The sequence below is a fragment of the Salvelinus sp. IW2-2015 genome, linkage group LG6.2, assembly GCF_002910315.2.
Source record: "Salvelinus sp. IW2-2015 linkage group LG6.2, ASM291031v2, whole genome shotgun sequence".
In the NCBI taxonomy this organism is placed as follows: Eukaryota; Metazoa; Chordata; class Actinopteri; order Salmoniformes; family Salmonidae; genus Salvelinus; species Salvelinus sp. IW2-2015.
In genome coordinates, this window is record NC_036846.1 from 14,251,143 (window position 1) to 14,266,015 (window position 14,873).

The 14,873-nt window shown below is 40.3% G+C and overlaps 1 protein-coding gene across 1 annotated transcript; it reads right to left on the reverse strand.

The window, feature by feature from the left end:
• Positions 1-1,720: 1,720 nt before the first annotated feature.
• Positions 1,721-14,240, reverse strand: LOC111965855 (glutathione S-transferase P). Its single transcript, XM_023990231.2, has 7 exons — positions 14,161-14,240; positions 12,315-12,350; positions 8,462-8,568; positions 8,057-8,144; positions 7,405-7,508; positions 2,313-2,414; positions 1,721-2,105 (listed from the first exon to the last, which is right to left on the reverse strand). Coding segments are annotated over exons 1-7 (627 nt in total). The 5' UTR covers positions 14,162-14,240; the 3' UTR covers positions 1,721-1,916.
• Between the last annotated feature and the right edge of the window lie 633 nt (positions 14,241-14,873).

Genomic DNA, 14,873 nt, shown 5'->3' on the forward strand with positions numbered 1-14,873 from the left:
AACCACAATTTATTATAGAAATCTGTCAGTCGATGACATGGCACGCAACTGTTGGTTGATGCATGCGACATCTGAGCAGGGGAACGCGACCATTGTTTTGGATCTTAAAAGACAAGTGAGATTTAGGACATTGTTTTGACTTTTCATCAAAAGGATGACACCTTTTAGCAAGAATTTATCCCATTACTGCCACCCATCCATAACTGCCCAAAGACCAACAAGAGGAGTGCCTCTTACTGACCATTGTCGTGGAAATATTGAATCAAATATTTCTCAGATACCGGAGCATGTGAATTCAAATAGACCTTATTACAAAAAGTAACAAAGCCGAGCAATTCCATGGAAGTACTGCCTTCTAGTCACAGACCTCAGGCTTTATAGGTTTCCACTTTCAGATAACACACATGGTCACTCCCCTCTATGTAGATGATTAACACCCCTTGGCCTCTCGCCACCATTATCTTTCAGTCTCAATTCTTGCTTGTTTACAGATTCTGTTGGTGACGTAACCATGGCAATGATACAAAAAATAAGACACACACATAATGCAGGTGTCTGTCCAATGATACTCATAGGACTACACGATGGCTCTCCCCAAGCCTGTAATGGCACAGACATACAATACAACTACATGCCCTAAAGCCAGTCACAGGACCAGGCAATGACTTCCCTCAGGCCTACAACAGCACAGGCATACATGCATAATGCAATGTCTCAATGCTAGTCACAGGACCAGGTAATGACTTCCCTCAGGCCTATAACAGCACAGGCATACATTTTCTGCTTACATTCTGTTTTTACATGTTGACCAGCTCTGTTCATTCACCTACGCTCAGCCTTTATTCTGCTTGCACATGTCTATTAATTAACCTTATGTTGATTCTGCTTACTACTTCTGGGAGAACAGTCTAGATACTGGAAAATCACCCATAGTCATGAATTTTCTCCTACACCTTCTACTGAATGTAACCAAGGAGAGGAGTACTCCTTACTGATCATCTACTGAATGTAACCGAAGACAGGATTTTCCCAGAGGAGAGAATTCCCCCGGCACAGGAGCGGGGCGACATGTACAGTAGCCTAGTGGTTCAGAGAGTTGGGCCAGTAACTGAAAGGTTGCCATTTCAAATCTCCGAGCCGGTGTTGTGCCAAAAATCTCCCCCCTGACAGAACCCCCCCCCCTCTTCTAATTTCCTTAATTTTGTGGCAAGAGTGAAATATTTTCTATAGAATAAACTTCATGTCAGGATAGGCAACCCAAATTAATAAATGTGTTTTTATATTAAACAGAGGGAGTAAAATGTTGGTAAACAAACATTTCAGAACAACTATGGCTGAATTATTATCCTTACACTTTCAAAAATACTAGTCGAATAAGACATTGGAGAGATGCCGAATTTTGGCAAAGAGATTTATTTATAGACTAATACAAATCAGAAGCGGATTTAGGTAAAATCAGCCGTTCTGCCCCAACAACTACTCGGCCATGACGTTGCTTAAGGCACCTCGCTGATTCTGTGGGGTTGGGTTAAATGCAGAAGACACATTTCGGTTGAATGCAGTCAGTTGTGCAACTGACCAGGAATCCCCATACTGTATGTACCATTCTGCTACATGGCTGGTTATCATAATATTCACAGAACTGCAGAGAATAAAAGTGATAACTGTATACAAATAATTTAAGTAACGTTCAAAAGTGCTTTTTCCATAAAGACCTGGATACTTCTCAAAAAGCCCTTTATTTTTAATGAAAATTACAATGAATCAACTCAGTAGCTAACAATTGTACATATAGTTAACACGTTTATTGTGGGCTAATGTGTAAGATGGACTTGTAAAAAATTGCTATTATCCAAAACCGTTCAGGTTACAGCGAAGGTAAATGGATGGAATCTAGCCTTCTTTGTTCAGGAATATCACTGTTTGCCATTGCCATTAATGGGTAGTTTTTTGTAGGCGTCAGAGCCCAGGAAGGCCTTGATTTTGGGACGGGCTGACATCTTCTCGACAAAGCTCTTCAGGGAGGGGGAGGTATCCAGGCAACTGGAACAGAGCACCAGGTGGTTGAGCAGCACTTCAAACAGACTGTAGTCAGCAAACGAAGGCTATGTAGGATAGGGAACAGAGAAATAGACTCTAATGATGGCATATAACTTGAATGGCGATGCATGTTCTACTCATTCTAGTTCTGTGATTTGTAATCACAGTACTGTCTGTTACCTGAGAACCAAACCATTTAATGAATACATTTTGGTAACTTACTCCATAATTCAATAGCCCTCTTTTTGTTTGTGCATTGCAGGATTGGTTACCTTGTCACCAACGAGAAAACCAGTCTTGTTTTTGGCCATCACAGCTTCAAACTTGTCGAGGTGGTTAGGAAGGTCTTTGATGTATGGGTCTTTACCAGTATCCTACAAAAAAGAGAAAATGTTTAATAATGACACTTCATAAATGTTTACACATTAAGCTACCAGGGTTTCCGTTAGCTTGCAAATGAAAAGCCAATAAATACAACTGTTGCCTGCCAAAATGACCGGGAGAAAAAAAAGAAAACGTTGCAAAATAATGCTTTTTATTAATTGATGGAAATACATTTCAACATAATGCTTATTGGTCTATAGATTCATTTGCATACTTTTGGGGGAATTAAAAATTGGCCTGTGTGTATTTGTTAGTCATCATGTATCTTATTCAGTGGTAACCCATCATTCAGAGCAGGTAGGGCAGAGCCTGTTTTCAGCCCCATCTGTTTAGCTATTAGCATTTGTTTTGCATGTTATTTTGGTATTAATACATGTCACATATCAGTTTGCAAACAAGGTAAAAAAAAATAAAAAATTGAGTAATAAAGCCGCATACAAAACAGTCTGTTTTTTTGCTTCCTTGAGTAAAGCGGTTTCAAAACGCAGGTGTTTCAGACTAGCTCAGTGCTTTCTGCGGTGGGGTGGCCAGCAGAAAATACAGAGCGTAAGGGTTGGTAATGTTCTCGCGTTGTGCCGGGATTGGCTCAGTGTTCTGTCACTCATGGGGACAATACGTCACCGCAAAATCACCAAAATCACTGAGACACCGAAATGTCTTGTTAACAAACTATAGTTTTGGCAAGTCGGTTAGGACATCTACTTTGTGCCTGACAAGTAATTTTTCCAACAATCGTTTACAGACAGATTATTTCACTGTATCACAATTCCAGTGGGTCAGAAGTTCACATACACTAAATTGACTGTGCCTTTAAACAGCTTGGAAAATTCCATAAAAATGATGTCATGGCTTTAGAAGCTTCTGATAGGCTAATTGACATCATTTGAGTCAATTGGAGGTGTACCTGTGGATGTATTTCAAGGCCTACCTTCAAACTCAGTGCCTCTTTGCTTGACATCATGGGAAAATGAAAAGAAATCAGCCAAGACCTCAGAATATAAATTGTAGACCTCTACAAGTCTGGTTCATCCTTGGGAGCAATTTCCAAATGCCTGAAGGTACCACGTTCATCTGTACAAACAATAGTACGCAAGTATAAACACCATGGGACCACGCAGCCTTCATACCGCTCAGGAAGGAGACGCCTTCTGTCTCCTAGAGATGAACGTACTTTGGTGTGAAAAGTGCAAATCAATCGCAGAACAACAGCAAAGGACCTTGTGAAGATGCTGGAGGAAACAGGTACAAAAGTATCTATATCCACAGTAAAACGAGTCCTATAATTGACGTAACCTTAAAGGCCGCTCATCAAGGAAGAAGCCACTGCTCCAAAACCGCCATAAAAAAGCCAGACTACGGTTTGCAACTGAACATGGGGACAAAGATTGTACTTTTTGGAGAAATGTCCTCTGGTCTGATGAAACAAAAATAGAACTGTTTGGCCATAATGGCCATTGTTATATTTGGAGGAAAAAGGGGGATGCTTGCAAGCCGAAGAACACCATCCCAACCGTGAAGAACGGGGGTGGCAGCAGGTGCTTTGTTGCAGGAGGGACTGGTGCACTTCACAAAATAGATGGCATCATGAGGCAGGAAACTTAAGTGGATATATTTTAGCAACATCTCAAGACATCAGTCAGGAAGTTAAAGCTTGGTCGCAAATGGGTCTTCCAAATGGACAATGAACCCTAGCATACTTCCAAAGTTGTGGCAAAATGGCTTAAGGACAACAAAGTCAAGGTATTGGAGTGGCCATCACCAAGCCCTGACCATAATCCTATAGAAAATTTGTGGACAGAACTGAAAAAGCATGTGCGAGCAAGGAGGCCTACAAACCTGACTCAGTTACACCAGCTCTGTCAGGAGGAATGGGCCAAAATTCACCCAACTTATTKTGGGAAGCTTGTGGAAGGCTACCCGAAACGTTTGACCCAAGTTAAACAATTTAAAAGGCAATGCTACCAAATACTAATTGCGTGTATGTAAACTTCTGACCCACTAGGAATGTGATGAAAGAAAGAAATCAATCATTCTCTCTACTAATTATTCTGACATTTCACATTCTTAAAATAAAGTGGTGATCCTAACTGACCTAAGACAGGGAATTTTTACTAGGATTAAATGTCAGGAATTGTGATAAACAGAGTTTAAATGTATTTGGCTAAGGTGTATGTAAACTTCTGACTTCAAATTGTACTTAATTGTTTGAAATTTGAATGTTTCATTTCATATTATGAGGCTTGTCTTACCTTGCTTCAAAGTAGCCTAAAGGCAAAATCTGACAATGACAACTTGGAGGCAATTATTTTATAAAGACTTTATAGGCGGCAGATGAATTTCAAGTTTGGGGTTAGCATACAATTTATTCTACCATTCCCACTGTTCTGTGTGCCAGTTTTGATATTTATGGAACAGCTTCATTTCAATAACAATGTTTTTGTTTCTCAAAATCATTGTCATGTGGTTAATCATAAAAATCATAATTAAAATAAAAAGTTTAAAGCCTAACGCAGTCAAATGCACAATCACAGTCATATTTGCAACCCATCCTAGTTGTTGCATCTCTAGATAGCAGATTCCCATCTCTGTCACATATGGAACCGCTATCAGGTGCACTGCTTAGAATAGTGTTTCCCAGGTGCGCAGTTTAGAATGGTGTTTTTCCCCAAATTGCATTTTGGCAAATGTTTGAAAATGACATTAGCTGCTTCATTACATGAGTTGCATGTTCTGTTAAGATGCATTACCATAATCTAAAATGTGATTTCTGTCATTCTGAGCACCATGGGTGGACGCCCTACTGGATTATGCACCCAATTTACCCGAAAAATGTCTCAAATGGCGGGTAAATTAAAATCTTCCCGGTCTCACTTACTTATGGCGCTGCCTACTCCTGATTCATTTTTCAAATTATATGAGCAAAAAATATTTAGCTTCATCTGGGTTGCTAAACCAGACAAAATAAAACACGCCTATCCATATAATGAATAGGGTGGGTTGAGATGATTAAATATAAAAAGCACTAAAACTCTAAAAGCTTCACTTATTCAAAAGTTTTATTTGAACCCTAAATGGTTCTCAAGTAGATTACTAAGAAAAGCTCATCCATTGTTTTAAAATTGCCTTTTTGCAGATTGCCATGTCTCATTTACGATTAATTGAAAATTATACTTTTTTTCAGAGTATCTCTCCTTTTCAAACAAACATTGCAGAGCTGGCTACAATTTCAATTTCATCCCTCTGAAAAGATACAACAAATATTATGGCTGAACTCAAATGTGCTGGTTGATAAAATACCTGTATTTATGGGAAAGATATTTGAAAAGGGTATTTTGTTCTTAAATTATATTGTAAATTTGAATGGTAGAGTTATGTCCTTCATGGAGTTATCAGAATTGTACGGGAAGGTCTACTCAATCCAAGAGTACAACCAATTGATTACAGCATTACCCCAAAAATGGAGGAGGCAGGTGGCAGCGGGAGGAGGTAGGGAACTGGTCTCTGTCCAATATAAAGGATCAAAACTTGCGGAGGAATAAAAATAGCATAAATAGGAAAGTATACCAGTTTCATTTGAGGACCAGGATGTTGACAACTGTGCCATACAGATTGCAAAATAGTTGGGAAGAGATTTTTGATGTACCGATTCCATGGTACAGGGTGTATGAGTTAATATATAAAACAACGCAAGATTCAAGACTTCGTGCTTTTCAGCTAAAATTATTATATAGAATTCTTGCCACCAACAAAATGTTGAATATTTGGGGCATAAAATCATCGAAGCTCTGCAGATTTTGTTGTGAGGATACAGAATCAATAGACCATTTATTTTGGTATTGCCCTCAGGTAGGCCGTTTCTGGTCTCAGGTTCAGCAATGGCTGAAAATGCATAGCATTGAGATAAAATTGACCCTAGAAATAGTACTGGTAGGAGCTCTGGAACGACCGGGTCCATCAATTACTTCTATATTAATACTCTTAGTAAAAGTATTTATCTTCAACTCGCAATCTGTGGATTCTATTCAATTAGATTGAATTTGTACGTTAAACATCACAGCATAGTTGAAAGATATGTGTCGCATAGAAACCCGAAGTGGGTGGACAGCAGAGATAGATGGGATGGGCTGAGGGAAGCTGAGGGTTGGGATGTGGAATTGGAGACAAGTGGAGTTGCTGTTCGGTAGATAGAATGATGGTCAAAGACACACTTTTGAAAACGTCAAAATAAAACGTATGTTTGAATGACACTGAGGGGCAGTGTTCTTACAACTAATGCCGGTTTGCCTGAGTCTGATGCCGTGCAGGTGTTTGTACACATGCATATACAGACACTCTCATTCAAAAAAACACATACTAGAAGACACACATGTAATAGTGCCAGACATGCACATAAACATATACAGTTGGCATTGCTGTTATGATTTTAGTTGTCCTTTGTTTTACAATTTTTTATTTTATTTTTTTACTTTGCATTGTTGGTTGCTATTTTCTTCTGTCTTTTCCTTTTTTCTCTTTAGTTCATTCTATTAGTTGTTGGTGCATTGGGGGGTTCTTGGCAATGGAATTAATTGTATTTTTTATTTTTCTTCTTGGGGAGGTGGGACCGTGGGCAGGGTCTCGAATGGTTGAGGGACAGCTATTGGGGAACTGTGGGGGGAGGGGGGGGGGGTCTTGGAGGGTTTCGGGTCCACGTTTTTTGGCCTGGTGGGAGAGCTGTCAACGTGCCTTTGAGCAGGGCATTGACCCTGTGTGTCGCTCTGAATGGGAGTCTGTTGGATGACTGGTATGATGTAGTTGTTGAGCGGCTTCACTGCAGGTGTATTGTACTTTTCAGATATCAAATTTTTATTTATTTTCCCTGTCACGTTGTCAGGCGCCACACATTGAACCAAATGTTTTTTTACTGCACTGCATTAGTAAAGGTAAAATGTTGTATTAACTGTACCCGTAGTCAGAATTTCAGCCTTGGTGAATACTTACGTATTCCTGGTAAATCATTTTTCCATATTTAAGACGAAGGTCCTCAACGCCATCACACATCATGTCAATGAGGGCGGCCTCCTTTCCATCTTTCCCATAGGCATCTGTGTGTGTTCGAGTTAGGTGAAAGTAGAAATAACATTTCAGTCTAATATTTGAGAGATTATAAAGGATAAATGGAGTGAGGAAAACAATGTAAATATCAAACATTAGAAACCCCCCCCCCACTCCAAAAGCGTTCCACAGGGATGCTGGCCCATGATGACTCCAATGCTTCCCACAGTTGTGTCTAGTTGGCTGGATGTCCTTTGGGTGGTGGACCATTCTTGATACACACAGGAAACTGTTGAGCGTGAAAAACTCAGCAACGTTGCAGTTCTTGACACAAACCAATGTGCCTGGCACCTACTACCATACCTCATTCAAAGGCAATTAAATCTGTTGTCTTGCCCATTCACCCTCAATGACACACATACACAATCCATGTCGCAAGGCTTAAAAATCCCTCTACCTGTCTCCTCCCCTTCATTTAACAAGTGACATTAATAAGGGATCATAGCTTTCACCTGGTCAGCCTATACCATGGAAAGAGCAGGTGTTCTTAATGTTTTGTATACTCTGTGTATATGACATTACAATTGAGATCAATTACCATGATTGCGGCCCAAGTGTCTCAGAATGGCATTGGATTGGTACAGGACCAATCCTCCATCTTCAAACTTGGGCAACTGACCAAATATCTAAAACCAAAAGAATAAGTTGTTTTATTTATTATAGATTGTAACAACTAATAGGGACATGGGGTTTACATATTTATTGTAGCTGAATAAACTCTACATTGATGGCAACTGAGTTAATGAGGTAAAATATCTTTACTTCAATATGAATAATGGAATGTACAGGCAGAGATTGTTGAAACAAACAGTATACACTAAACAAACCAATTGTCCTTTAAAAGCACATCCCAGCTGTTATTAACAGACCATCATCCCTGGCTAAACTGAACAGGTTGACAAATGAAAGATGGTAACAAAAGAATGATCCATTCCCCACTCACACAAGAGGCTTTCAGATCTCCTTTCGTCCAGTCAGCAAAGTCCATCAGGATCTCCTTCCACTCCTGGCCCTGGTCGGCCATCATGATCCTCATAGCGCCACAGCGCCCTGTGGTACACGAGACAGTTAGAACAGGTCAACAAAAACAAAGCAGCTCTCAATCATAAGACACTCTGGCATCATGAGACGCTTTGGCACAGATCTAACGCGTTATAAATAGCACTAGTGTTGTGTAAATATATGCATTCCAGACTAGATAAAAAATAAACAGTTAATACTGTAAACCGAAGTAAAATATGAAGGGGTGCAAAGTTTGCTTTCTTGTTGATGTATAGTAGTAGGTCTATAAAAAGGCAGCTTATATCCAGAAATAAAAAGGCTATTTTATCTCTGGGATTATTTATACGACCTTCTTGATTATTCAAGTACAAAATGTTTTTCGGGTTCAAGTCAATGAACCTTTAGTCCCATGTAGGGTTACAAAGGGTCGGAAACTTACCTGTAAATTTAATAAAAAATTTGAATGGGAAATTAAGCCTGGGAATTTTGCTTAAATTCGTCAAAAAAAGTTAGCTTATAACAGTGAACCTTTTTTTGTGGGATACACACAAGGCAATTCTAGGTCTTGTGGCATATTTTGGTTAAACTATCCCCAATTCAATGGAATTGCAATCCTCTGCATGCACAGTGCATTCTTCCATCACATGTACAGCTGATTCTCAAGATTGATTACAATACTGGGTGGGGTGAATATATTTTATGACATACATGATTTTTTGTTAACTTGTAAATAGCAGCCTACGGCAAAGTGTGTTTACATAATCTCTAACTTGTTAACAATTTCTGCTAGTTAATTTTTGCTACCATGTGGGTTGTAGCTTGCTTGAGCCTGCTAACTGAGGAATGTTAATTCAACTGTTTCCATACATGTTTAAATTTAAAACATTTATCTTACAAAGGAGTTGTTTAATCTAACTGCTTAACTATTTATCTGTACATGGAATTGTATTTGTTTTTTTTAAACTCATTCTTTCATTTCTTTACAGGAAAATGCCACAGGCACTATCTGATGTGTGGAGACATTTCACTGCAGCTAATGTAGAAGGAAAAGCTGTGTACATTTGCAAATAATGTGCCAAATCATATGTGAAGAATTCCAACAAAGATGCAGAATCATCTGGCCAAGTGACAAAGTTCCCTCAGCGCTCACAACCTCGGACAAAAGTTCCTCTACTTCCATTCAAGGTGAAAATGATGAATCAGACACCTTATCGATATCAACAGCTCATGGTCCTCCTGGAATCAGAAGTTTTTTTTGGACTCAATGGAGGAACGTAGTCAGAGAAATGTTGATGAATGTCTTGCTCAAGCTGTGTATGCAACTGGTTCACCGCTGATGCTCACAGGCAATGTGTATTGGAAGAGATTTCTGAATGTTCTTCGCCCAGCATACACCCACCCCTCCAACCAGACATGCTTTATCTACTCATTTGCTGGATTCAGAGTTCAACTGAGTTCAAGTGAAGGTCAAGCAAATCATAGAGAAAGCAGACTGCATTGCAATCATCTCTGATGTGTGGTCAAATGTTCGTGGGCAAGGAATAATTAACTACATCGTCTCCACCCCTCAACCAGTATTCTACAAGAGCACAGACACAAGGGACAACAGAAACACCGGTCTCTGCATTGCAGATGAGCTGAAGGCAGTCATCAATGACCTTGGATCACAGAAGGTATTTGCACTGGTGACAGAATGCTGTGCACATGAAGGCTGCTAGGTCTAAAGTGGACCCTCACATCACACCCATTGGCTGTGCTGCTCATGCATTGAATCTGCTCCTCAAGGACATCATGACACTGAAAACAATGGATACACTTGACAAGAGAGCCAAGGAAATGGTTAGGTATGTGAAGGGTCATCAAGTTATAGCAGCAATCTACCTCACCAAGCAAAATTAGAAGAATAAGAGCACCACACTGAAGCTGCCCAGCAACACCCGTTGGGGTGGTGTTGTCATCATGTCTGATAGTCTCCTGGAGGGGAGGAGTCTCTCCTAGAAATAGCCATATCACAGTCTGTCAATATGGACAGGCCCATCAAGAGGATCTTCCTGGATTATGTATTTTAGGAGAGAGTGGTAAGCAGCCTGAAACCTATTCACTGTTGCTCCAAGCAGAGGAAACTGAATTTCTGAAATACATCAAAAAGCACGAAGACTTCTGCCTGAAGCCCATACACGCCGCAGCGTACATGTAGGACCCCAAGTATGTTGGCAAGAACATCCTGTCTGGTGCAGAGATCAACAAGGCCTATGGTGTCATCGATACCGTGTCTCGCCACCTTGGCCTGGATGAGGGCAAGGTTCTTGGCAGTCTAGCGAATGACACTTCCAAGCAAAGGCTTTGGAATGGAGATGCAATTTGGCAGTCGTGCTAACATATCTCATCAGCCACCTGGTGGAAGGGACTTTGTGGATCTGAGGCTCTTTTCCTGTTGCCTCCATCATCCTCCAACTCCAACCAACATCAGCCGCCTCAGTGCGCAACTGGTCCTTGTTTGGGAACACACACACCAAAGCACGCAACAGGCTGCCCAATACAAGGGTTGAAAAATTGGTGGCCTTCCGGGCAAATTTGAGGCTTTTTGAGCCTGACAACGAGCCATCCTCAACAAGGTTGGAAAGTGACAGTGAAGATGAGGCCTCAGAGTCTGCTGTTCAAGAGGTGGACATTGAGGAGGTCCAGGGAGAAGAGATGAAAGCCTGAGAGGAAGACAACCAACGCTTTAGGGTCTAGACTATCATTTCACAAATGCATGTTGAAAACGTTTTTGGGTGATGCGATGTATCATTGGGGATCATTCAATATTCCCTTTTGTTGCTCAGTGAAATTATCCCATGTGAAGAGTCAACTAATTTAATTGAAGTTCAATTTGTAACTAAATAGTTTTGAAAATTTCTATTGGAAGGATTTAATAATTTGCAATTATGTCTACTTATGATAAGGTAAAAGGTTTATGTTTCTGTCTCCATATGATATGGTAAATATATCCAATTTAAAAAAACATCTACATTTAAATGGTATTAATATTAATCTGCATATATTTCTGTTAATTCCCATAGATTCCCACCTCTGAATATTCCCAAAAATGTGCAACCCTAGTCCCATGACATGATTGTTCACCCCACATTAACCTGGGTCACATGCTCCTCCTGACTGAAAGCCAGCCCTTCTCAGTGCTAAAGCACCATGAATAATGTAAGCAGCAGACACAGAAGGAACACAGACTGTTTTAAGTGTATGAACGGTGATCATGGAGGCCAGCTGAGCCATTCTAGTAGTCCAAGTATTTTCTGTGATAACAATCAAAACTGATGGGTGAGGCTGCAAGGTAAACAGCCATTGTGGGTGAAATCCAGGTCATAAAATCTGTGTGAAAGATCACACATGGTGTTAAGATGACCTGGAATGACTTCACCTCCAGTTTATGTTAGAAAACCAATAGAAACACAATACTGAGTATTGAGTCAAGCTGCTGCAGTAGGCTACTTGGTAATGAATGACAGCGATAAGGTCTTTGGATATGACACTAAATAAGTTCACATTTCATGAATGTGAGCAGTAACAGGTGCAAGGCTTTTGTCTTACAATACATTCACCATTTTTTAAAGAGACGGTCAAATTGCAGGAAAGATTTGGTAATAGTTAGCTATATTATCAATATAAAAAGCGTATTATAACAGGGAATACATGAACAACCATGCACTCTCCAATGGTAGGCTATTATTATTATTTCAAAACAATAACCAGGCTCTGTCATGTGATGTTGAATAGGATTAACTGGCTCCACATACCTCGGACTCCAAAGTAGGTGATTGTGTAGGGACCCACTGGAGAGAAGAGATACAAAACATGTGTCAATTCATTACAAGAAAATACACTTTGATGAAAATAATTCAGACAAAAATTATTCAATTGACCGCCACGCTATGGGACTCCCAATCACGAAAGGGTTTGTGATACAGGCTGGATTCGAACCAGGGACTGTAGTGATTACTCATTCACTGAGATGCAGTGCCTTAGACCGCTGCGCCACCCGGGAGCCCAATATACCACGGCTAAGGGCTGTTCTTAGGCAAGACGCAACTAGAGCTGAAAAAATAAAATGTTGTCATACCTGTGGTTTATAATATAAACTTGGGAGGTTCGAGCCCCGAATGCTGATTGGCTAACAGCCGTGGTATATCAGATGGTATAGAGGCAAAATAACCTATATCACCATATAAGTTCAAAGATGAAAAAGCCTGGAAGGAGGAGAGATGACTAGAAACAATTCGGTTGGCTGTTTTATGTGTGGATTAATTGTCGGAGTAGAGGTCCTTGTGCATTTCAGGTAAAATAACAACTCAATGTTTATAGCCCAGGACAAATTAGCTAGCAACAGCAAGCTAGCTAAATAGGACAAATTAACATTAGCTAGCAAGTGCAAACTAACTAGCTAAATTGCCATACATGTTTAATGCTTTTCGACCTGTCCCCAAATTAATGTCATTGGTTCAGAGTTTGTTTTGATATTTTAACCTGCATGTCCGTGATCGCGTTTGGTGTGGGGGGGGGGCAAAATAAATGTATGGACGATGGCGCACGCGCGCAGACGGTTTGGGTTCCGTATTAGCCCTTGGCATCGCAGACGCTAGTTTGCGCGCGCGAGCAGTGTGGGTGCAATAATTGAATAACATTGATTTCTACATTTATTTTGCGACGCTCGCGCACGCGACGTATCCGGTCTGGTCAACCGGTTTGGGTTCCGTGTAAGGGCTGTATCCAGGCCCTCTGCGTTGAGCCGCGCGTAAGAACAGCGATTAGCCCTGGTATATTGGCCATATACCACAAACCCCCGAGATGCCTTATTGCTTTAGTATAGGACAAGTTGTAAGTGCAATTTGCATGTGAAAATCCCATGCGCCTTGGAATATTTGAATAAACGATTGTTTTTGTTAGCAAACAAATCTCGCAGTGTGGTCAGTCTGGCGTCTGTGGCATTTTAGCAGATCAAGCAGCCGGATTGTCAGGGGTGTATTCATTAGTCATATTCCGTTGCAAAACGTTTACTCTAGGAAACAAACGGAAGCAACCAGAGTGAATGTCACAAAACGGGGAGGGATATACCCGAGTTTGGCCAATATAAACTCATTTTCGTTGCAAAACGTTACGTTTGCAACGGAATCATACTAATGAATACACCCCTAGTCTAGCTAGCCAGGACGCTCAAATTCACCCAGTCAGTCTGACAGCACTTCAACCAACTAAAGCATAGATATCCTCGAATATGAAACTTGAATGAATTCTGAAAGTAAAAACACTCCAACTCTCAACCACCATGCATAACTGGGTGGGAGGGTAATCTGTTGTTCAGTTAGCTTATTAGCCAATAAATTAGCATAACTTCCAAATAGCTAGCTATTGGTCTTATTTTTCGTATAACGTCGAGGATTAGTTTTAGTTGCAAAATGAATTGAATGGCAAGGTAAGCTAGCTAAAGTTAACCTAATTCAAATGCAAATAGCTCGCCCGCGTGCACGACCGACTATAGGACAAACATCTGACTGTGCGCATTATCTAGTATTATCTATTGCACATCGTTTTATTTATTATAACGTAACTATATTTTGCAATTGTTGTCTAACGCTAGCTACTTACTTTTGTGTTGCAGTGACTTCTAGGTGGCTCTGACAGTGACCAGTGAAATGAACACGTTTGAATATGGAATGGGGTTGTCCCTTTCTAAACTCCCAACTACACGCCCACATCTGTCACTTTCTGCAAAGTCATACTGACTTACAAGTTAGTTACGCTGTTGCCATGAATTGAAGAATCCCAATGTGCTATAGCCTAAATCAATAATGATAACCTGATACAAAAGCAAAACTAATTTCGTGTAGTCTCAAGGGTTGCTTTCAAGTCCAAAGAAGTCCCAATGTCACAATAGTATACAAGACTGTGCTTATTATCAAAATAGTTGAAATTGCAATGGTCAGACTTGTTTCTAGGTTTTGGTCAAACCTAATTAAAGTTTGGATTAAAGGCTTTTGTAGCCAGCCAGAGTCATCCTGCACTGCTCTTCCCTACTGTATCTTGAAGTCATATCAAGATTCTTATGTGAGCATTCAAGAAATATCTTCCCCGAGGCCTAGTCCATGAGAACCATACTTCAGTTCAACTGGCCATACATTCCATGCATGCTGGCATTAGGCCAACACACAGCATGTTGTAAAATTGAGCTTCATAAAGTTGGCATTTCCTAGGCCCAATGTGTCTCCTTTAATGAGTTGTCTGCAGTACACCTCTACTGTTCACATGTACCCCATACAGTATTTGCACAAATAACCTTCCAGAGACAAAAAAACAAACAC